The sequence below is a fragment of the Nematostella vectensis genome, chromosome 12 (genome assembly GCF_932526225.1).
Source record: "Nematostella vectensis chromosome 12, jaNemVect1.1, whole genome shotgun sequence".
Classification (NCBI taxonomy): Eukaryota; Metazoa; Cnidaria; class Anthozoa; order Actiniaria; family Edwardsiidae; genus Nematostella; species Nematostella vectensis.
In genome coordinates this window covers 13776801-13801798 of record NC_064045.1, presented here as the reverse complement: position 1 = coordinate 13801798, position 24998 = coordinate 13776801, and the positions used below count along the sequence as shown (strand labels likewise).

Genomic DNA, 24998 nt, shown 5'->3' with positions numbered 1-24998 from the left:
AACATCTCGTTTATGAGCAGGGCGGGTCCCCCTCCCCCGGCACCCCCGTCTGGACACGCGTCAGTCGACTACCAGTTTTTGATAAATCATTTTTATACTCTTGTTAACAAATACGACTATTTTGGTACTTTTGATTGCTGGAGGTTACTATATTCAGTCTCAACCAGAAAACATAAATAAATTTAACACTGCATTATGCAATTTCATTTATTTATAGGTATACATATCTTTAAATATAGCAATTCACAAAAAGAAAGACGAACCAAAGAGCTTGTTTGACGCCTAGCCACCTAGTTAACCCATTCTTACCCATTTTGTGACTGGATTTTTCTCCTTACTTTATCGATGACAAAGGTTGCAAGAATGTACATGTGTATCTTTGGTATAAATGACCTGGTCATTCTCAATTCTCCCATTCATGAATGGATCACTATGGTAAGGAGAATTGTTACTTCCTATTGCTATTGGGAAAGTAAGTACAGTCGTAGCTTGGCTCTAAGAAAGCGGACAGACTGGCAACCCCCTTCCCCCCCTATCCCCTTCCTGGGTCCATCAGAGACCTAGTCTTGACGCGCAAACCGCGTCATTGGCTGTGTGAAGCAAAGCGGTTTCAAACACAGCTGCGAATCAACACTTTCGATTGACAAGCGTCTGCAGACTTCTAGGGTGGCTGCGTATAGTATTACTAATGCAAACGGCGATAATGTAGAATAGGAAAGCGCTGCCCGATATTATATATTAGTTATTATAACTTAGCTTAGCGTGCTCTACCCCACTATCAAAAGGTTCTGTACAAAATAAATAAATAAGTGATATAAAATTCTTTAGACATTCTTAACTTTCCATGAAACTCTTTAGAAAAGACATGGTTCTCAAGAACGCCAAAAGGAATGTATTTTTCAAGAATGTATTTTTTTAAATTCTTGATCGATTTTACGCTTTGTCTTTTGTATTACCAGACCACAGCACAGGGTGGTAAAGGGTATTTTCTTTAAACGAGATTTCGCCAATTTTCACCCTACGAGAAACGTGTAATTGTCCATTTCGACGTCCGTGAAACGTGATTTAAAAGGGCAATTTTCGGTCCGTGAAACGTGAAAAGCCATTTTGCCCGGTCCGCGAAACGTGATCCATACCACCCTTTACCAGCCTGACAGCAGACAAGAAATATTTTCTCAGAAATGGTGTAAAGTATAGGCGTAATGTTTTGCGGTTGTTTTTGGTAGAAAATGTCATTATGTCTGTCATTATGACTGTCATTATACCCTGCATCTATTTTCCATGTTTTCTATAATATAGATATACTATATTATCTAGTCCGTAGTGTCGATTTTCGTATCAATGTTGTTTTGTTTTTGTTTTGAATAATAAAAAAACAGCATTTTTAAAAATACTTCTCCCCCGCTTTTTCTTTTTTTTTTTTTTAATGTCGAGAGTGTAAAATTAAAAAAATTGACAACATTGTTACGCTAGTTAGACCAAAATACATAGAAAACATGTTCTGATTGTACCCACGTTATTGTCCTACCATTGTCCACACTTCTAACGCTTTTCTCCTAACTCTTTCCATCGTTTCATTTCATTTCGAGAACTAACGACATGTGCATCCTATCCTGAGTGCTCTATTGTCAGCTGTTACGTGTGCCGGTGGGATTCCGATTCTTTGAGTCGGCTGTCAACTATGCCGATGGAATCCCGATTGCCTCGAGTCGGCTGTTACGTATGCCGATAGCATCCCGAGTGCCTTGAGTCAGCTGTCACCTATGCCGATGGGATCCCGAGTGCCTTGAGTCAGCTGTCGCCTATGCCGATGGGATCCCGAGTGCCTCGAGTCAGCTGTTACGGGTGCCGATTGCATCCCGAGTGCCTTGAGTCAGCTGTCGTGTAAGCTGATGGCAAACCTCCGAGTTCACACCGAGCAGCTCTTGTTGCTGTCCCTCAACCCTTTTGTGTATACTGCTGAGATCACAAGTGCCTTCCGTAATCTCCGATCGCAGTCATCGTGGTATATTATATCACAACTACCTTTCGTTAGCTCCTATTAGCCGCATCGAAAGGCGACGAGAGGCCGGAGAAGCCGTTATTTAGATTTCTGACCTGAGATGAAAATTCTCGCATCGTGTAGCCGCCGTTCAGGAGGCCAGGGTCGAAGGATGGTCCATCCTGCCAAGGTGGCCCAAACATATCCTTCTGTCCAGGTAAGGGCGAGGGCGATGTTTGGAATGCGACCGATCCACTGTTGTCTTCAGGTTTATACGAGTCACCTTGGTTCCACAAGCTTTTCAAGTCTTCCAATCTGATGGATTCCAGCTCGGCAAGCGTTCCCGCCCCGAACTGCTGATTCGAGACATTGGCGAACATTCCAGACTTTCTGGGCGGGTTCTCGATAGTGGTGAGCCCCATTCCGTGATCACGTGAGCTACCCTTGATATCGTCTTCAAACTCGTCTTCATACGCCCGTGGTGGGAGTAGGCTTCTAAGTCCATTAATCATCTGCTCGAGATTTTCAAAATTCGATAAATAAGCATCAACAGGGTCACTCGCTTCAATGGTTGGTACAGTATTCCATTCTCTTATTCCATCGTTGCAAGGTGGATGCCCGTACGAAATGTTACCATTTACTCCGATACAGGGTAATTCCGCCGTGGAGCAGGTAGAAGGCGCGAAGCCGTGGATTCCATTTGGCCCAGTACGCCACGATCTAAGCATATCATTAGATTGTCCATTACACATCTCGCTCTGGCCTACGCCCTTAATCACGGGGTTGTAACTTGAAGTAGGTATCGATGGATTTGCAGGACAAATGGCGTTGGCTATTCGAGTTTCCCCGGATGATTGCTGGGGCCAGTGCCGTAGATGATGAGAAGGCTTAGTGTCTTCAGCAGTATTGAATACTACTGAGCACGAGGCAGCATTACGGTGGGGAACCTTTGCAATGCCTTTACATGTCCAATCTGGGCTTGTGGAATGGGGTGAGTTGCCATTACGATGGGGACCCTTTGCATTGCCTGTACATGTCCAATCTGGGCTTGTGGAATGGGGGGAGGTGACATTACGGTGGGGAACCTTTGCAATGCCTATACTCGTCCAATCAGGGCTTGAGGAAGGGGGGGAGGTGACATTACGGTGGGGAACATTTGCAATGCCTGTACATGTCCAATCTGGGCTTGTGGAATGGGGTGAGTTGCCATTACGATGGGGACCCTTTGCATTGCCTGTACATGTCCAATCTGGGCTTGTGGAATGGGGGGAGGTGACATTACGGTGGGGAACCTTTGCAATGCCTATACTCGTCCAATCAGGGCTTGAGGAAGGGGGGGAGGTGACATTACGGTGGGGAACATTTGCAATGCCTGTACATGTCCAATCTAGGCTTGTGGAATGGGGTGAGTTGCCATTACGATGCGGACCCTTTGCAATGCCTTTACTCGTCCAATCAGGGCTTGAGGAAGGGGAGGAGGTGCCATTACGGTGGGGACCCTTTGCAATGCCTGCACTCGTCCAGTCAGGACTTGAGAAAGGTAACGAGGTCTCAACAGGCGATGTAGTGGGATGTTTCAGAACTGGCGGGATAAAATAAAACAAATAGGATAATTACATAAATAAACAGTCGACTCTTCTGAGAGTTGACTATAGTAGTGCCTTTCTTGCATGTTTTATGGTTTTTTTCTGAGAGCTGACTGCAAAACTCGAGCTCCCTCATAAGGTGAGAATTGACAGTAAAACTACTTTCTTACATGTTTTCACGGGTGTTATCGTAAGGTTGCCGTCACTGTTGGCGCAAATCTGCAAGCATCCAAGCTCGCCGGGGGGTAGGCATGGGGACAGGCCCCCTTCACTTGAAACCTCTAAACATGAAGCGCTCTTATTCTTCCACTCTTTCAGCTCACGGAAGTATAACTTGCGGTAGTATTTACCTTCCTCTTCACTGCAATTAAATTTTTTTCAAATGCTTTTTTTCAGGTGCTTTTTGATTGGTTGATTGGTGCCGTGATTATTTCTTCATTAGCTTCCACCAAAGGTGCGGGACACACAACACGGCGGGGCCCCAAATTAAGTGTGTCTAATGTTCGATACTTCCACATCTTACGTGCAGTTGAATTAACTATGCTTGTTTTAAGAAATAATAACCTAAACACATCAGCTTTTCGAGGTCCATTGAGAACCGTAACCACAAGTTGCCTATTTACCTTAGTAAAATGTTCTCTGTGAGAAAGCCGTCCAATTTCCCAGACGCTCCAATGACTGCAGAGGCACGCCCTCTGACCCACACTATGTGACCTTTTCCATCAATAGCCCGGAACGCAGAAAGGGATGAGCCTTCTGCAATAACTAGAATAAAAAAAAACAAAGAATAGAACTATAAAACAATTAGAATTATAAAACAATGTTTCTGTCTAAAGCTTGTCAGAAAACAAGCAAATGAGGTATTGTTTATATAGCGAGCATTCGAGTTGAATGCAAGCACGCCTAAAACTGCGCAATCATCGAGAATTGACTTAATATTTACCCTGATAACCGGCATTCATTTAGAGTTATTCCAATATGTTTTTTTGATATTGGAAACCCTGTGGAGAGCAAAGGATCGAGGAGAAGTGGACGGCCCCAAACATGTACCCCAGTCTTCGCACGTCCAAAAACAAAGCCTTTCCAAAAACGCCAAATGAGAGCAAGCTAGCAGGCAACCTAATACTTCGAGAACTTCATAAAGAGGCGGGAAGTACGGGGATAAGAGAGTGATTGACATACTTCGCTCATGGGCAAGACTCATTATCTCCACGTCTCCTGGATGGTAGAAGAAGTAGGCACTTAATCCATTAATGTCCTTTTCCGTAAGGTGCAGGTTCCTTAAACCCCTAGAAAATAAACACACGTAGAAACAACAACTCTGTGTTAAGTCCACTTGATTCCCTTTGAAATTCAGCCCACCCTACAGTAAAAAATAGCCCACCATTCTATTATTAAAACATAATGTAGCATGTCTAATTAAATTAGCCAAAATCAATAATCTCCTACGCAGCCGTTCTGTCACGCTATGCACTTGGGCTCAATGACCTCTATCACGCTACGCGCTTGGGCTTAATGACCTCTGTCACACTACGCGCTTGGGCTCAGTGACCTCTGTCACGCTACGCGCTTGGGCTCAGTGACCTCTGTCACGCTACGCGCTTGGGCTCAGTGACCTCTGTCACGCTATGAACTTGGGCTCAGTGACCTCTGTCACGCTATGCACTTGGCATTACAAATGTTCGGACGGAGACCTGGCGAACCCAGTGATAGCAGGAAAGACAAAGTTAGGGATGAGAGAGGGGGGAAAATGAGAATGTGGGCAAAGACCAGGTTCCAAGAGCTTGCCGATGCCACATGAGGGTAAAACGATAGTAGCGCCCAACTTTGAGAGGAAAAACGAGCAATACGCTAATGAGAAGTTTAACTTAGTCACACTAATGAAACCTGTGAGAATACTAGGTCAACTTACCGGTTATCTAGCCTCATATTTTTGAAAGACAGGTCGAGTTTACATGTGTAGCCTTTCGTAGATTCTTTGATGGACTTCAAGATGCTTGCAGTCTTGGACATGGGCGTGCAGACAGCAAACAACGCATAGCTCTCTGGGCCGCTCTTTTTGTCTGAGAGGGGCTTGGTGCGACCAAAAAACTTAAAGCACTATAAGGCGAGGGATCACATTAGAACACAGGTCTATAGTAGTATAGCGGGGAACTAGAAGGCGAAGGAACACATTAGAACACAGGTCTATAGTAGCGGGGAACTAGAAGGCGAGGGATCACATTGGAACACAGGTCTATAGTAGCGGGGAACTAGAAGGCGAGGGATCACATTAGAACACAGGTCTATAGTAGTATAGATGGGAACTAGAAGGCGAGGGATCACATTAGAACACAGGTCTATAGTAGCGGGGAACTAGAAGGCAAGGGATCACATTAGAACACAGGTCTATAGTAGCGGGGAACTAGAAGGCGAGGGATCACATTAGAACACAGGTCTATAGTAGCGGGGAACTAGAAGGCGAGGGATCACATTGGAACACAGGTCTATAGTAGCGGGGAACTAGAAGGCGAGAGATCACATTAGAACACAGGTCTATAGTAGCGGGGAACTAGAAGGCGAGGGATCACATTGGAACACAGGTCTATAGTAGCGGGGAACGAGAAGGCGAGGGATGACATTAGCACACAGGTCTATAGTAGCGGGGAACTAGAAGGCGAGGGATCACATTAGAACACAGGTGTATAGTTGCGGGGAACTAGAAGGCAACGGATCACATTGGAACACAGGTCTATAGTAGCGGGGAACTAGAAGGTGAGGGATCACATTGGAACACAGGTCTATAGTAGCGGGGAACTAGAAGGCAAGGGATCACATTGGAACACAGGTCTATAGTAGCGGGGAACTAGAAGGCGAGGGATCACATTAGAACACAGGTCTATAGTAGCGGGGAACTAGAAGGAGAGGGATCACATTAGAACACAGGTCTATAGTAGTATAGATGGGAACTAGAAGGCGAGGGATCACATTGGAACACAGGTTTATAGTAGCGGGGAACTAGAAGGCGAGGGATCACATTGGAACACAGGTTTATAGTAGCGGGGAACTACAAGGCGAGGGATCACATTGAAACACAGGTCTATAGTAGAATAGATGGGAACTAGAAGGCAAGGGATCACATTGGAACACAGGTCTATAGTAGTATAGATGGGAACTAGAAGGCGAGGGATCACATTAGAACACAGGTCTATAGTAGTATAGATGGGAACTATAAGGCGAGGGATCACATTAGAACACAGGTCTATAGTAGTATAGATGGGAACTAGAAAGCGAGGGATCACATTAGAACACAGGTCTATAGTAGCGGGGAACTAGAAGGCAAGGGATCACATCAGAACACAGGTCTATAGTAGCGGGGAACTAGAAGGCGAGGGATCACATTAAAACACAGATCTATAGTAGCGGGGAACTAGAAGGCGAGGGATCACATTAGAACACAGGTCTATAGTAGCGGGGAACTAGAAGGCGAGGGATCACATTAGAACACAGGTCTATAGTAGCGGGGAACTAGAAGGCAAGGGATCACATTGGAACACAGGTCTATAGTAGCGGGGAACTACAAGGCGAGGGATCACATTAGAACACAGGTCTATAGTAGCGGGGAACTAGAAGGAGAGGGATCACATTAGAACACAGGTCTATAGTAGCAGGGAACTAGAAGGCGAGGGATCACATTGGAACACAGGTCTATAGTAGTATAGCGGGGAACTAGAAGGCGAGGGATCACATTAGAACACAGGTCTATAGTAGCGGGGAACTAGAAGGCGAGGGATCACATTAGAACACAGGTCTATAGTAGCGGGGAACTAGAAGGCAAGGGATCACATTGGAACACAGGTCTATAGTAGCGGGGAACTACAAGGCGAGGGATCACATTAGAACACAGGTCTATAGTAGCGGGGAACTAGAAGGAGAGGGATCACATTAGAACACAGGTCTATAGTAGCAGGGAACTAGAAGGCGAGGGATCACATTGGAACACAGGTCTATAGTAGTATAGCGGGGAACTAGAAGGCGAGGGATCACATTAGAACACAGGTCTATAGTAGCGGGGAACTAGAAGGCAAGGGATCACATTAAAACACAGGTCTATAGTAGTATAGCGGGGAACTAGAAGGCGAGGGATCACATTAGAACACAGGTCTATAGTAGCGGGGAACTAGAAGGCGAGGGATCACATTGGAACACAGGTCTATAGTAGCGGGGAACTAGAAGGCAAGGGATCACATTAAAACACAGGTCTATAGTAGTATAGATGGGAACTGGAAGGCGAGGGATCACATTAGAACACAGGTCTATAGTAGCGGGGAACTAGAAGGCAAGGGATCACATTAGAACACAGGTCTATAGTAGTATAGCGGGGAACTAGAAGGCGAAGAATCACATTGGAACACAGGCCTATAGTAGTATAGATGGGAACTAGAAGGCTAGGGATCACATTAGAACACAGGTCTATAGTAGCGGGGAACTAGAAGGTGAGGGATCACATTGGAACACAGATCTATAGTAGTATAGCGGGGAACTAGAAGGCGAGGGATCACATTGGAACACAGGTCTATAGTAGCGGGGAACTAGAAGGCGAGGGATCACATTGGAACACAGGTCTATAGTAGCGGGGAACTAGAAGGCAAGGGATCACATTGGAACACAGGTCTATAGTAGCGGGGAACTACAAGGCGAGGGATCACATTAGAACACAGGTCTATAGTAGCGGGGAACTAGAAGGAGAGGGATCACATTAGAACACAGGTCTATAGTAGCAGGGAACTAGAAGGCGAGGGATCACATTGGAACACAGGTCTATAGTAGTATAGCGGGGAACTAGAAGGCGAGGGATCACATTAGAACACAGGTCTATAGTAGCGGGGAACTAGAAGGCAAGGGATCACATTAAAACACAGGGGCCGGTTCCTGAAAAGAGGATTAGCTTATGCCCGGATTAAGCGCTATTCTAGGCATAAATCCACTATGCTAGGCATAGCTATTCCGGGCATAAATATCGGTTCCTGAAAGCACAAGTTATGCCGGGAATAGCTATTCCCAGCATAAATGTTTAATCCCTAGATTAGCGAGTGGAAAACCAGTTTTGGCGGGAAAATACGGCAACGCGCGCGCGTTTTTTTTTTTTTCTTTTTATTTGCGGGAAACCTGTGTAAACAAACGTTGACTTCCTCGGAAAATTTCCAAAAGGCACGCTTAAAAAACAACTAAAAATGTCACAAAATAGCACCGTGGAGGATACAAAACCAGACAAGCGAAAGCGAAAGCCAAATTTTTCTCAAAGAGAGTTAAACGTCATCACCGAGAGCGTTGAGGCCAAAAAAGACATATTGCAGTCTAAGTTTACTAACAACCTTACAAACCAAATGAAGCAGAAAGTGTGGTTGGACATCACCGCAAAGGTAAATGCCGTGGGTGTGGCTTACCGCACTGTGGAAGAGGTCAGGGTTAAATGGAAGGCGCTGTTCAGCGTGGCAAAAAAAGAATACTCCGTTGCCAAGAAGGGAAAGCGGCAGACTGGCGGGGGTCCGCCGCCGAAGGAGCCCTCCGAAATAAGCAAGCAAATAGTGGAGGTTTATGACAACACGCCAGGGTTCTCCGGGATCGAAGGAGGGTTCGAGACAGGTATTATTTGTGTTTTGAATATTATTCATATTCATGATACAGTCATGTGATTATGTCACGTTACTCTACGCGCAACGCCTGTCGGAATTTCACACAGCCATGTTTGTATAACATTACAAACGGGGGTAGAACGAAGCAAAATATCCAAACATCAAAAAGAAAATCTAATATATCGCCTGTCTCTGTAAGACACACGTCCCGAAAGATAAGTATTCCTCTGCTAATAGTTGAACACGTATTATAAACCTTAAAAGCATTAAGTGAAGTCATCTGTTTATGCAGGGATATAGGAACTTTTTGGCAAAACACAGTAACAAGTGGTTTTCTCTACTGTGAAATGAACGTTTCATTCTACCTCAGCAGTTCGTCCGAACGAAAAATATTTACCTTTTAATTCTCAGCATAACTATAATAATAATATAACAACTGATAAACATTTGGGTGTTTGTTTTAGAACACTGTTGACTTATGTCAACTACTAACAATAGATATTACATAATTCTACATACCGAAGCATGACTTGTCATGCTACTCTGACATAACCTTACATAACGACATAACGACACACCTTCGAAAAAAAAATGAAGATTAATTTCTCTTGTTCTACCAGTTTTGCTGTTGATTGTAGTGTTTAGATAAGTTAATGCCAATCATGTAGTTTGAGCTATCCTTATATGAAGTCCCTTTTTGTATTTTGACATGAAGGCCTCAACTTCAGGCGATATTTCCAAACATATCTTATCAAAAGACCAGTCCTTAAATTGAAATTGGTTGATAACCTCAATGAATTGATATCGATTGGATTGGAAGTTCGATAATAATTTATACTCAAACAACCCTGCATTAGTCTGTCAAATATATCGATTACATCAGGAATTTTCAAAAGATAGACTTCTAATTGTGCCACAAATCGAAAGCTTCACTTGAGAAACCCTTTCACTTGCTGTATTATATGAAACATTTTCTCACCCTGATTTCGCATTTTGCAAGGAGTTTCCTAATTATATAAGCATATAGTGAAGCACCGAACTTCCCTCCTTGCACCTATAGTCTTGCCAACAAAACCTGTGATCTTCGGAATCCCAAAAACATGAAGCACTAAATATTTGACAATCCAGGCACGTAGCTAGAATTGCTGGAGGGAAACTGTGCAATGGTGATTCCTAAGAGAAATACATCTTTACACACTCTTTTTTCTTCAAAGACCTTTTTTTAAGAATGCTGTGTCGTATTTTGTCTGTATGGAATGTGTAGTTTATTCAAACGTCATCAATAAAGAAATCAATATTTCTTGACTGTCTCAATTGAAAAATCGATAAATATCAATTGACCTCCAAATTTTTTTGCTATTGATTATGATTGATTGCCGATGCATTTAGTTAATTTTGTCGACTAGAATCAATTAATGTAGATTATTGGTTCTATCGATTGAACACACCGGGCATGAATAAAGCAAATAACTACCTGCAGACAGCTATTCATGATTTTCCTTGTTGCTGTTGTCTGACTTGATTTAAAGCACAACCAGTAAGGCTGGAACGCCTGAGCAGAATGTTTATTGTCTTGTGATGAATCAGAAGTGAGAATTCAACAGACTCGTACTACTATTTGTTGAAAAAAAATGCATTCCATGCATTTCTGCTTTTCACGGTTTTACTGGTGACGCTGTAAATGCATTTCTCTCTAAATTCAATGTGTGTGCTACTCTGATGTCTTACTTTATTACTGTAGGAGAAAATATCTACCAAGAACTGCTGGAAACATCAGAAGATGTAGTGGGTGATGAGTTCCCCACAATTGCATTTGATGATATTGTAGAAGAGCCGACTATTGCTGTCCTTGCTGAAGCCCCTGTCCCTAAGAGTAATAAGAGAAAGAAAAGGTACACTGCAGATGATTTACTTACCCTGCAGTGTGAAACTCTCCAACTGCAGAAAGAGTATATAATAATGAAGAAGGAGAAATTAGCTCAAGAGTTAAGGGTCTTGAAAATGTCTAATTCTCAAGACCTTTAACTCTTTAGATTTTTTTACAAGCTGTTTGGAATAGTATTCTTAGGGTTTGGGATATAGGCTCTGAGCAATGATGTCATGCTTGAGGCTATTTCGGGCAAGTTAGCCATGTTTGGATTTCAAAGAGATTCAGTGCATTGCTTTCGGCTAGTGAAAATTGTAATCTGGATTTCTTTTTTTAAGTTTTAAAATAATGTTGATGGATCTAGTCAGAATGGCATGGCAATGAAAATCAAACAAGCAAGTGTAAATATAAAGCAAAGTCTCCAAGAGAGTGAAGTCTACAAGACACTTCACAGGATGACATCTTCCATTTAAAAATAATGAATAAAAGCCTTAAAAAATACTTCAAAAACAATGACAATTATATGTAAACTGTACAGTCAACAAGAATATCTGAAGTCATTTTAAAACATATTTTTTGGCTAGCATTGAATCTATTTAGAACTCTTCGGGCTTACTTTGTGTCATGATCGGTGCAGATAAAAGTTATCATAAATGTTCAAATCGCAGGCAAAGTCAATGCAAACTCTCAATGTATACTCTAGAATAATTTGAGAGCCAAATACCTTCATGACACAGTGAGAAATTAGGGTTTGAAGTGGTAGCAAGCTTATCTTTTACTCGAAAGCCATATTTTGCCACAAAAATGCCCACAGCACATGTTCAGTCAAAATATCTGCTCTTTGCTTGATACATGCCTTTTACACTTCCAAACAAAATCTAAAGACAGCCGCCGTAGCGCACATGATGTCACATGCTCAGAGCCGTGACAACTGGAAGATTAGGGTTTAGGGAGTAGAGTCTGTACTCAAATCTAATCAAAAGATAAGGTAACCTTACAGAGTCATTCCTGGGCCAGCTGTGAATTTGCTACTGACATTTGAACTAGGATAATTCAAACTCCCTGTTAACTCAAAGTGAGTTTGATTTTGGTTTTAGATTAGCGCTAATCTGAGCAACATCCTAAAAGTAATTCAAAATTCAATTGTTTGAAAATCAATGAATATTAATTTGCCATTACTCTTGGTGAAAAATCATGATCAGATGATATGCTATTTCGACAAAGAAGTGTTGCCTTTTTTTATCGATTATTGATAGCCAATTTCTTGGGATGTTTGAACCTAGTATTTTTGGACTTGCACACATTTGCAGCAGTTTTACAGTATTTAAAGTTTTGACACGATAGTACAGCTTACCATGGTCCCTAACTTCCAACTCCCTTACACATGCCGGCAAGAATCCTTAGTGAGTATTGCATTTGAAAATGCAATCTTTTTTCAAAGCTTTTGATGGAATTTGCAGATAGAATTTCATCTTTTATTAATAATGTATTAAGCCTAACGCCATAAATTGACTGTAAATTTGCAGGTGTCGCCTAAGTTTTATCTAATTTATATTTTGTCTGTTTCTTTTTTTTGAAAAGAAAAGGAAAAATGGTCTTTTTTTAATTTCCCTCCATTGTAATTCATGTTCTTTAGAAATTTACAATCTTATAGTCTTAAATTTACAATCTTTAAAATCTTATAGTACCCAATCTTTCAGTCATATGGGTATTTTTTTTTTATTATAAGAAGCATTCTTTGACATACAAACTTGTAAAAGTAGTCCATCATTCTAATAAAGTATTGAATACATTAAAAAAATATTAAAAATAATTCTGGCAAATGTACTCCCTGATCCTTAGCCCATCCTCTGGTCCCTCATAGGGGGGTACCTCTGGCTGATCATCCTCAAAGACAACCCCACGGGGAGGATTATAAACATCATTTCTTATAATAGCAATGTTGTGCAAAACCGCACAAGCCCCTATTAGCAGGGTTGCCTTTGAGGGATCCACCCTGATCTCTGTATGCATGAGATGGAATCTCCGCTTAAATATGCCAAATGTCTGTTCAATCTTCACCCTTGTCTTTCCCAGTGCTTCATTGTAGGCCTCTTGTTTTGGGGATTCAGGGTGAGGGAAAGGGGTCATTAAAAAGGGCTTGCATCCATACCCACTATCACCAATAAGAACACCATCTTCGACGCTCTTGTGCTCCAGCTGCAGCTTGTCATGTATTCCACTGTCTTGAAAAATGAAAGAATCATGGGCATTCCCAGGCCATTTGGCTACAACATTGGTGAATAGCCCTAAGAGTGGAAAAAAAAAAATTAAAAAATATTTATTACAAAAGATATTTTTCATTTGTTTGATGAGATGACAGAAAACAAATATTGTAAAAGATAGTTCATTTGACAGTATTCTTTGATCGTGGATAATTAATAATACAGTATAAAATACAGTAGCTGTGATTATTTGTTTGAGAAAATTCAGTTCGTAATTTAGAAAGGGTGGACCTATTAGGGAGAATGTGGATCTGATTTACTTACAGGGGGCTGATATACCCCAAAAAGTTCACTAATTGGTCCCACCCCCACCCCCCACAACCACTACCCTTGTTTATTATGAATCTTTACTCACCTTTGTTGTCACAAATGGCTTGAACGTTGATTGAATGGAATCCTTTCCTATTTACGAAGTCGTTCTCGTTCCTGGGAGGTCCTTGAATGCGAACATGAGTGCCGTCGATGCAGCCTATCACTCCAGGAAACCCTTTTTTTGCGAAAAACGCCTCTTTGATTTGCCTTTTTTCCTCGTCGCTAGGCCAAGCAATGAATTCTTCTTTGTTGGCAACAAGTGCTTTTGAAACGTCAGTAATACACCGTGATACTGTAGACTTTGGAAGTCCAAATGTGTCCCCTATAACCTCAAGAAAATTACCTGAGGCAAAGTACCGAAGAGCAACAAGAACTTGCAAGGTCGGACTCAGTGCATGGTTTCGCTTTGTGCTCCTCGCTAATTGTGGTGAAAGTAAGTCCGCAATATAGCGAATAGAATCGCTATTGAAACGGAACCTCGACTTTACATTTTTATCATTATAGTAATCATCTAATTCTGTGCGGAAATGACGAAACCGACGCGGTTGAGCAGGCCTTCCTGCAGGATTACCAAACAATAACATGTCCGCCATTTTGTTTGTTGCTCGACTTTTATTCCCGGATTAGCGAGCTATACCCTCCTCGCTAGGTGGTATAAAGTTATGCCGATTTTATGCCTAGATTAGCGCTATTCCCGCTTTCAGGAATGCGATTTAATCCTGGTTTAAATTTATGCCCAGATTAGAGCAGATTTATGCCTGGATTAGCGCTAATCCTCTTTTCAGGAACCGGGCCCAGGTCTATAGTAGTATAGCGGGGAACTAGAAGGCGAGGGATCACATTAGAACACAGGTCTATAGTAGCGGGGAACTAGAAGGCGAGGGATCACATTGGAACACAGGTCTATAGTAGTGGGGAACTAGAAGGCAAGGGATCACATTAAAACACAGGTCTATAGTAGTATAGATGGGAACTGGAAGGCGAGGGATCACATTAGAACACAGGTCTATAGTAGCGGGGAACTTGAAGGCAAGGGATCACATTAGAACACAGGTCTATAGTAGCGGGGAACTAGAAGGCGAGGGATCACATTAAAACACAGATCTATAGTAGCGGGGAACTAGAAGGCGAGGGATCACATTAGAACACAGGTCTATAGTAGCGGGGAACTAGAAGGCGAAGGATCACATTAGAACACAGGTCTATAGTAGCGGGGAACTAGAAGGCAAGGGATCACATTGGAACACAGGTCTATAGTAGCGGGGAACTACAAGGCGAGGGATCACATTAGAACACAGGTCTATAGTAGCGGGGAACTAGAAGGAGAGGGATCACATTAGAACACAGGTCTATAGTAGCAGGGAACTAGAAGGCGAGGGATCACATTGGAACACAGGTCTATAGTAGTATAGCGGGGAACTAGAAGGCGAGGGATCACATTAGAACACAGGTCTATAGTAGCGGGGAACTAGAAGGCAAGGGATCACATTAAAACACAGGTCTATAGTAGTATAGCGGGGAACTAGAAGGCGAGGGATCACATTAGAACACAGGTCTATAGTAGCGGGGAACTAGAAGGCGAGGGATCACATTGGAACACAGGTCTATAGTAGCGGGGAACTAGAAGGCAAGGGATCACATTAAAACACAGGTCTATAGTAGTATAGATGGGAACTGGAAGGCGAGGGATCACATTAGAACACAGGTCTATAGTAGCGGGGAACTAGAAGGCAAGGGATCACATTAGAACACAGGTCTATAGTAGTATAGCGGGGAACTAGAAGGCGAAGAATCACATTGGAACACAGGCCTATAGTAGTATAGATGGGAACTAGAAGGCTAGGGATCACATTAGAACACAGGTCTATAGTAGCGGGGAACTAGAAGGTGAGGGATCACATTGGAACACAGGTCTATAGTAGTATAGCGGGGAACTAGAAGGCGAGGGATCACATTGGAACACAGGTCTATAGTAGCGGGGAACTAGAAGGCGAGGGATCACATTGGAACACAGGTCTATAGTAGCGGGGAACTAGAAGGCAAGGGATCACATTAGAACACAGGTCTATAGTAGCGGGGAACTAGAAGGCGAGGGATCACATTAGAACACAGGTCTATAGTAGCGGGGAACTTGAAGGCGAGGGATCACATTGGAACACAGGTCTATAGTAGCGGGGAACTAGAAGGCGAGGGATCACATTAGAACACAGGTCTATAGTAGCAGGGAACTAGAAGGCAACGGATCACATTAGAACACAGGTCTATAGTAGCGGGGAACTAGAAGGCGAGGGATCACATTAGAACACAGGTCTATAGTAGCGGGGAATTAGAAGGCGAGGGATCACATTGGAACACAGGTCTATAGTAGCGGGGAACTAGAAGGCAAGGGATCACATTAGAACACAGGTCTATAGTAGCGGGGAACTAGAAGGCGAGGGATCACATTAGAACACAGGTCTATAGTAGCGGGGAACTAGAAGGCGAGGGATCACATTGGAACACAGGTCTATAGTAGCGGGGAACTAGAAGGCAAGGGATCACATTAGAACACAGGTCTATAGTAGCGGGGAACTAGAAGGCGAGGGATCACATTAGAACACAGGTCTATAGTAGCGGGGCACTTGAAGGCGAGGGATCACATTGGAACACAGGTCTATAGTAGCGGGGAACTAGAAGGCGAGGGATCACATTAGAACACAGGTCTATAGTAGCAGGGAACTAGAAGGCAACGGATCACATTAGAACACAGGTCTATAGTAGCGGGGAACTAGAAGGCGAGGGATCACATTAGAACACAGGTCTATAGTAGCGGGGAATTAGAAGGCGAGGGATCACATTGGAACACAGGTCTATAGTAGCGGGGAACTAGAAGGCAAGGGATCACATTAGAACACAGGTCTATAGTAGCGGGGAACTAGAAGGCGAGGGATCACATTAGAACACAGGTCTATAGTAGCGGGGAACTTGAAGGCGAGGGATCACATTGGAACACAGGTCTATAGTAGCGGGGAACTAGAAGGCGAGGGATCACATTAGAACACAGGTCTATAGTAGCGGGGAACTAGAAGGCAACGGATCACATTAGAACACAGGTCTATAGTAGCGGGGAACTAGAAGGCGAGGGATCACATTAGAACACAGGTCTATAGTAGCGGGGAACTAGAAGGCGAGGGATCACATTAGAACACAGGTCTATAGTAGCGGGGAACTAGAAGGCGAGGGATCACATTGGAACACAAGTCTATAGTAGCGGGGAACTAGAAGGAGAGGGATAACATTAGAACACAGGTCTATAGTAGCGGGGAACTAGAAGTCGCTGTCGAGGTGTAATTTGTACTGGACTGCTAAACGAACAGAAAGTAGTTCGTGGAGATTTAGCAGTCTGGACTGTTGACGAGTTTACGACTCGAGTTATTTGACCCATCCTCGGAAACCCAGGAGTTTGTTCTTTCCAAACATTTGTTGTTGTTGTTGTTGTTGTTAATGCTGTTGCTGTTGCTGTTGTTGTTGTTATTGTTGTTGTTGTTGTTGTTGTTGTTCTAGGAAACAACAGGGTTCTGATGGTGATTTGTAAACAAGCGCGCAGACGGACTGTTAATTTATGTCATTTCACGTTAGCTTACTTACTTTGTAGTAAAATGGACTGATATGACTCGATAGTTTTCCGGCATGACATCGAATGTGACAAAAGCATGTTTGCTTCAGTCCTGACAAAAACAGACATGGTAAGACCTTTACGGGGCCGTTCATTATTAAAAAGAGAAGGAGAATGGGTGAAAGCTATCAAAATTGGCAATTATTTCAGTACACCCACTTCAAATTGAAGACTATAGAATGGAATTGCCGGTCTTCAATTCTAAATCTTAAATGTAGCTTTGAAGGTGGGAGGGGGAGGGGTGTTTTAAAAATGGTTGATTAAAATCTGATGCTTTTAAAAACGGGAACTCGCACGCTTGTCCTAAGAAAATGGAAACAATCATGACAGTGTGCAACAAAATGGCAAGCCTTCTTTTTAACTTCAAAGAGTAAAATAAATAGAAACATGAAATCCTTTAAAGAAAGGAAAACGTGGCAACCCACTTGGTTAGATCTGTGCAATTTGCAGCAGCCTAGTCGAGATTTTATCAACCTAGATGTCTTTTTTTTTCTGCATTTTTGTGTCAATTATCGAGGTTTTCAAAATAACACCCTAAAGTCCCCCTTTAGCCGTGCAAGTCCCCCTTTAAGTGTGTCTACAAACCTGTAGCTGTTTCACTAGTCACATCGTGAGTAATGACACTCTAAACAAGGATAAAACACCAATTACCAATCCGTAACAGTACACACCTATTTCAATTAAGGCTGACTATAAGAAAATGGAAAATGATGAATGTCAAACACCACTGGTTAGGGAAGACAAGTCTTGTATCTGTTAATGACATTCAGTGAGGCTTAATTAAGTTTGTAGCAAGGTCCTTGTAATGAGTGAACGAATTTTAAATACAAGGAAACATTATTATTGGCCAAACTTTGTTCCATTTTCCATTCTCTTATCGTCAAACTTTTTTGAAATACGTGTAATTATGAAGAGTCACTGTACTTATTTCTGTCTTCCAAAGCCACTCTATCCATTCAAATAGCAGGGGTGGCTAGGTGGTTGCAATAGTGGGGGTTGGTTGGAAAAACGATGGGGGAGGGGGGGGGCATGGAGGGGTAGTAGTTTTGAGGGAGAGGGTACATGTAGCTGGGTTTGACTAAAATAAAACAAACAGTTAAAAAAAGGAATAATATTGTCTTATAAAGCAATCAGTATATACATGTAAGGCTTGTTACATGCCCCTGAATAGGCCCAGTGCTCATTTGCACATCAATTTTCTGCTGCGTCTGGATCTTGGTTGGTCAGAAGATCAAAGGTTTTAGATAGAGATATCTTCTAGCTTGTATTTGAGTGGCCTGGCTTGGCCATGTCCCAAGTTCTTTCCAAAAACCATCACCATGTACTTGTTCTAGACACATACCTCCGGTAGTGGTCTCCCAAGACATTCCTTGAAGCTTTCTACATCATCAGGATGGACATATGTTAGGAAGTCTTGGTGCATCATGTGAGCTTGAGAGTACCCAAGATACGATGATGAATTCTCTGATATGTAGAAAACATTGCCACCCTCTGTCAGGACAATGAAGAACCCACCTATGGCCTAAAGCACAGATAAAGCAGAGTCACACAATATTGCACCAAAATATTGGCGGCAGTCTCAAGATTTTGGACCCCTTCTCCCGCTCTCCTGCACTGAGCACCAAATCTCCCACTTTTTTAGCTATTTTTATCGCTTCAGCAAAATTATCCTATAGGAAATCATCATTTTGCCTATTTTCTATTAAAATATTTGAAACAATAATTCCCTTGCATAGTGCAATTTATTTTACACCCTCATGAGATCTATAAGTGGATTTGTTCGTGAGAGCTTTCGATACGGCAAATGCCTGCAAGATTAAACCCACCCCTCCCCAAAAAATAATATACCACACCCCTCCCCCCAAAGAATTCTCAAGCCTTGAGATTTTTGGAGGTTGACAGGTATGCCAATAATATGTCATTCCCAGGCTCGTGGTAGCACAGGTATCCCAAGCTCACGGTGTGTGGTCTCGCTACATTATTACTTAGTTTTTAGTAGACATATGAAGTGAGCCCTTCATTCTACTATGAAATAAAATCTTTAAAATCTCAATAATATTTATACTTGATGGTTGTGTCCTCAATGTAGTCAGAATGAAATTCGAAGCAATTTTGAAGCAATTTTTGGTGGTGGGACACTCGGCAGCATAGCTCGCAAATTCCTTATCTAAATAGCTTAGAATTTCATCCAGATGACATTGAAGTTTTTATTTTTCATAGCAGAATGAACAGCTCATTTTAACACATGTTTGCTAAAAACATATGTCACAATGTAGCAGGATCACAAAGTGAGCTTATAATGATCAGCTCAATCAGCTAATTGTCAGCATGTGTGGCAAGCTTGCACCAACTTTATTAAGGATTTAAGAGATTCAAATAAGAATCCCCTACATTATGGTTTGGAGTCAAGTCAAGCAAGACCTTGGCACACACAATGAATAAGTGCAGCATAACAACAGTGTAGTTAAATACACTGCATTGGGCTTTGGTTACTGGAGCATAAAGAAAACCAAAACAACCTGAAATTCAAGTTGAGTCTTGAACAAATTCTCATAGCACAAAATACCATACTTTTAGAGATGGATGGGGTAATCACATGCTCCCTACCTCTAATGCCATTTCGCTGACGTTGACATCTATTCTTGATTTTTTGGCTATCCTTTCTCCACTTCCCTCATCCTTTGGTTCAGTCTTCCTCTTCCCTGTGGGTAAGGTCATGAAGTCAAAATGGGGGAACATTGAATAATTAAGCATTATTAAATGCTGGTTTAGATTAATAATGTGGGACCTATATGGTATGCTTATATAATAATTATTCTAAATAATTACTACTATAATTCTAAAAATGTGGTGCCTGCCTGTTCCCTAAAGCAACACCCATTAGAAGGGACTTAATTCATAGCCTCCTATCACCCCTCTCTACACTGTAACCCTTAAAAAAGGACAGTTTCTTTCTCAAACAAACAAGGTTTAGTTTCTTAAACAAACAAGGCTTAGTTTTTTAAGGGGGTCCCCTCCCATCTTTGGAGCCATTAACTTTCAAGTCCCCTTTGCAATAAAATTAAAAAAATTAGAATTTAAGCCCCCCTTCCTACTTTTCTTTTTAACCTTCCAGTCTATTTCACCTCCGGCCCCGTTATAAATCCTGAACAGTACCTAACTCTGATTGGATTTAAATAATACTTTTTATATTAAAAATAGACATCTCACTGTACCTGAAACTAAGTTCTGAGTTTGAAAAAAGCTGACAGTCAGCTTGAGGACTGATAGCTTGTCCAACTTTTTCTTAACAGTGCCATCAAGGGGTAATAACAAAGACAGCTCATCTAGGACGGTGTTTAGCTTTTCCCTGTGCCTCCTAGAAGGGTTTAGACTCTTCACTCTGAAAGGTATAAAATGACAAAAAAATAGATAAACAAACAGACAAAAACAAAACAAATTAACAAATAAATAGATATCTTATTACACTTAATTTTGGCGCTACTTTAATTTCTAGATTTTAAATGATTTGCAAAAAAAGTGAGACGAAAATTAAGTTTCGCGAAAATAAGGATGCGCAAAAATTAAGTGAGAACACAAGAAGCCTTTGGGGGAATATTGTCCATTTAATAAGCTTTATGGAAACACCTTGTCTATTTAGTCATCTAATATAGTACGTTAAGGGGTTGAGCTAGACTTGTATTTATAGATTTTTATGAAACTTTATTTAGCCCATGCATCTCTGTTACAAATTGTTTAAATCAGTTTTGACGATTACAGCACATTTTAATTCCACTTGTTTTGCTTGATTTTATTATCCCAAAATTGCGAAAACAAAGTGATCTGTTTTTTTATGAAATTATGAGATTGTAATTTAGAATTGTTATTTTGAATGACATTTATTTCAACCTATATTGCCTAATGCCACATTATTGTTATACATATCAGAACCCCCACAGAGCCCCGCCTATTTCAATAATTAGGTTGTCAGTGCGAACGGAAAATGACAGTTCTATTACTGAAAGGTGTTTATGGGTAGCAATTATTTTTAAAAATAAAGGTGATAAATTAACTCAAGCGATATTAGAACCATATATTAAAATGGATAGCCGTATGTTTTATTTATAATTTTCTGAATTTGAAACAAATATATTGGGATCCTTTTGGTCGTAGAACAGCGATTTGTCAATTTGGCCATTTGCCATTCGCACTGACTTCTTTTTTTTACTAGGTGTATATACCTAAATACACATACGGTCGGTACTAGTCCAATACTCTTGACAAATGAACGCATGGTATTGTTCCCTTCCATTATTTTACCTTATTCTCTAATATTATGCTCCAATGGACTCAATTGTTTCAGACAATGGCACGCATAAAATATGTTGATGAATTTGACAACCCTCTTAATACATGAGTTAAATTATACATCGGAAAACAAGACATTTAGGCTACAACATGTTTTCAAACAAATACCGTCTACAGATGATATTAGGTAAAAACAGGATTATCCTAGGATTATGGAAGAGAAGTCTTTCAATTCAAGCAATGGCATGGATCAGTAAATAATATAATATATTAATAATAATATATTATAACCATTCATTCATTAACCTGAAAAGAAAAGTCACATAATATCCACCCTTATTAACTCTACAAAGTTAATTCATACATTATTTGTAAATTATCTTGACTGGAGAGCCAAAAGAGTTTCATATAAATCCTAATGATATTGTATACAGCTGATTGTCTGAGAGTATGGTAGGGACAATGGATAAATCCCTAACAATTCTCAAATAAGTTTTTGTAATGTGGGCTCAATACCTTTATAAAACCCTTCTAATATGGATATAACTTTGAGAGAATTTTCTCAGCTTAATACCCTCAGAACCACTTACTTTTTCATCAGAGAACTTTATAGGAGTCAATATGGAAATATGATCAAATGAGATAACATTGTATGGAGGTCCTCATTGTTGCTATGGCAATATCACATATGATTGTATTTTTATTACTATGGAAACATCAATCACATGTAACCGGCATGTATAGATGGTAGAAATTGTTAGCAAGAATTTATAAAACAGCTCTACAGAAGAACAACATACCAACAAATTTATTTCCATTTTCCAAAAAAAAAAAATAGGAACAAAATTTGGGAAATAAATACAATGACAAGAAGCCACTGCTTCTCACCATTCATTTGGTCACTCTGCAATACCCCTATTAAGAGGCCATAAAATTATGTCTTAGACTGAAACACCAGGTGAAAATCATGATAATGATTATAGTTTGTAATAGCTTACAACAAATCTCTCATTGAAATCTCTCATTGAAATCTCTCATTGAAATCTCTCATTGAATTTGTTGTAGAGCCAACTTCCAGTAAATACAGCTTCATCACTTGAGGATAAATTTTTACTCTGGCATACAACAACGCTAGAGAATATTGCAAGAGCTCTGGTTATGAACTCAATAACCTGCATTGCACTTCCCTTGAACCATCATTACTGCAATTTTGAGTATTGTGAAACCTGAAGATGAGGATGGCTGGCACAGATGCCTTTTATAAACTGTTCACATTTACTGGACAGTATTATTGTCCCAAGCTGACAATTGTCACATAGATGGTAATAATTTGTTTCAAACAAAAAATAGAACTCCAAGTAGTTTTATGCATAATCCATATTGAAAGCAAAAAAAAAAAAAAAAAAAAAAATGGAGGGGGTTTGAAATAAAAAGACAATGCACAGCACTTTTATGGTAAACACTGAGCAAATGCTGCTAAAACTTTGCTCTTATTTAAAAGATATAATGATGAATGATAAGATATCATTTTGCTGTAGCACAGGAAACTAGCAGGGGTGGGGCACTTGGGTATTTGCAACCCCCCCCCCCCCTACCCTTCCCCCCACACACCCTTCCCCCTTCCCAGCCCAATCATTCTGAAAGCAATAAAATTTGAATGTGTGGAGCCACAACAGCTTTTTTTCTTAAAGATGCCTCACCTACCCTCTAATATTAAACAGTCTAGCATGTGAATATTTTATTATGTTGTAAATGCATCAGTGTGTCTAATACACCTAAACACTGTATTGAATATGCAGGGTACTTCAACAAAAACCTGAACCACATAATGGACGAATATTTCTCGTTTCACCCTAATTGATTATCTTTGTAGACAGTTAACTTTCCAGTTATTTTTTCTAAAGGAAAGGCAAAATAAGTTCGGCTTGTTTCCTGTCTAATGGCTTTTTGACTGAAAGGATAAAATATAATATCGTAGAGCATATTCGAGAAATGCATTCTATTAATCATATAATGTTGATTTTTTTTAAATAATGCAATTGCATTCTATTAATAATAATGTTGATTTTTAAATAATAATGCGATAGCTTATAGAACTTGATCAACATTTAAATATATATATTTCGTATTTTGAAGTTTGCCTTCGGAGTAAAGTGAATAATATATTCATTAATTCGGAGGAAAAAGCAAATAGTATGATACACATATCTGTTAACTTGACACAATTTCAATTAGATACAATTATTTGTCTTTGAAATAAACGTGGCCTAAGTCCATAATATACTGAGGTATTACTTACTTATTTTATCTGCGATTCTATTTTGGTGACGAAGCGTTAAATAATAAACATCGAAACCGTACAAAAAACGTCGGGTTATCAAAACGGAATTACCCAGGATGTAAAGGTGAACCGTGTGTATAGCTGTGATTCCAATAAAATCGAGTTAATTCTACGTTACTTGTTCAATAACATATTTACTCGGTTTTAATCAAGATGTGATAAAGAGATAAAGAGATGTGATAACCGATCGCTAAATTGGAACAAATATTTATTCACTTATGAAGAGAAGCAAAGCTCAAAATAAACACAAACGGAGAGACATCATTCAAAGGTAAGGGGTTACACATGAGGATATGCTTACCGTTTGTCGGAATTGACTTTTTCGTCGGATTTCAGAGAGGACCTCCGATTTTTCCCTAATCCCGAAGTACTGCTCGCTTTCATCCTGTTTCGGTAGTGAAACCTGTAAACAAAACGCACAAATTTTCCAAAATTTTAAGCAGATCAAAAAGAGGTTTCAGGTACCCAGGTGTTGTCGTCGGCTATACATGTGAGCATTTGTTTACCAATGAAAATGTCATACTCACCCTAAGTCGTTGGTTTGTGGTTTTTGGTCGCTCTATAACAAAAATATTCGCCCCAGAGAAACAGTCTGTCCTTGCAAAATACAAGGGTACATTTAAGCTTAATGTTTACCCGCAGGAAACCGGTCGAACTTCTCCATGAGCTAGTTTCAGCTGATCAACGTATCCTTTCACACTTAGACCTTCGACAAAAGGTTAAATTTTCGAGTAATGAACGAAGAACATGCACTATTCAGCCGTCCTCCTGTCGCACATACACGCGCATCACGTCCATTAGGGACGACATACTCGCAGCCGAGCATAACGTGAACACGACATCGAACATGAGCCTTTGCGCACCTTGCCCCAAATCGAAAATGGCGGAAGCCCCGCTCGATGACGTCTTTAAAAAGATAACTTACCGATGTTTTGAACAGCATAACCCATAGGAAAAACAGTCAGTATTTAACTGGTATAAAGTCCTGTCCTACTGCTTACGATGCAGGAAATTTTTGGCATTCTTTTTAAATTGTGATCAAATTGAGGACCTCGAGCAAAAAAAAGTATCCCTTTATGATTGCTCTGAC

The 24998-nt window shown here is 40.8% G+C and overlaps 2 protein-coding genes across 6 annotated transcripts; both read right to left on the bottom strand.

Moving 5' to 3' along the window:
* Positions 1-193: 193 nt before the first annotated feature.
* Positions 194-24969, bottom strand: LOC5520243 (nuclear receptor coactivator 1). Of its 5 annotated transcripts, none has more exons than XM_048719730.1 (13): positions 24436-24577; positions 24210-24311; positions 20496-20662; positions 19888-19982; positions 18623-18802; positions 17866-17905; positions 17253-17332; positions 5480-5667; positions 4750-4856; positions 4191-4332; positions 3738-3928; positions 3052-3563; positions 194-2913 (listed from the first exon to the last, which is right to left on the bottom strand). In XM_048719730.1, exons 2-13 carry the CDS (start codon positions 24290-24292, stop codon positions 2032-2034), a joined length of 2667 nt encoding a protein of 888 aa, XP_048575687.1. In that variant the 5' UTR covers positions 24293-24311; positions 24436-24577; the 3' UTR covers positions 194-2031. The 5 variants fall into 5 exon arrangements, with proteins under 5 accessions (XP_048575687.1, XP_032221084.2, XP_048575688.1 ...); XM_032365193.2 differs by having other exon boundaries at positions 194-2928; positions 3067-3563; XM_048719731.1 differs by having other exon boundaries at positions 194-2947; positions 3155-3563.
* LOC116603331 (putative nuclease HARBI1) lies at positions 9877-14411 on the bottom strand. Its single transcript, XM_032364403.2, has 2 exons — positions 13669-14411; positions 9877-13337 (listed from the first exon to the last, which is right to left on the bottom strand). Exons 1-2 carry the CDS (start codon positions 14216-14218, stop codon positions 12853-12855), a joined length of 1035 nt encoding a protein of 344 aa, XP_032220294.2. The 5' UTR covers positions 14219-14411; the 3' UTR covers positions 9877-12852.
* Positions 24970-24998: the final 29 nt, after the last annotated feature.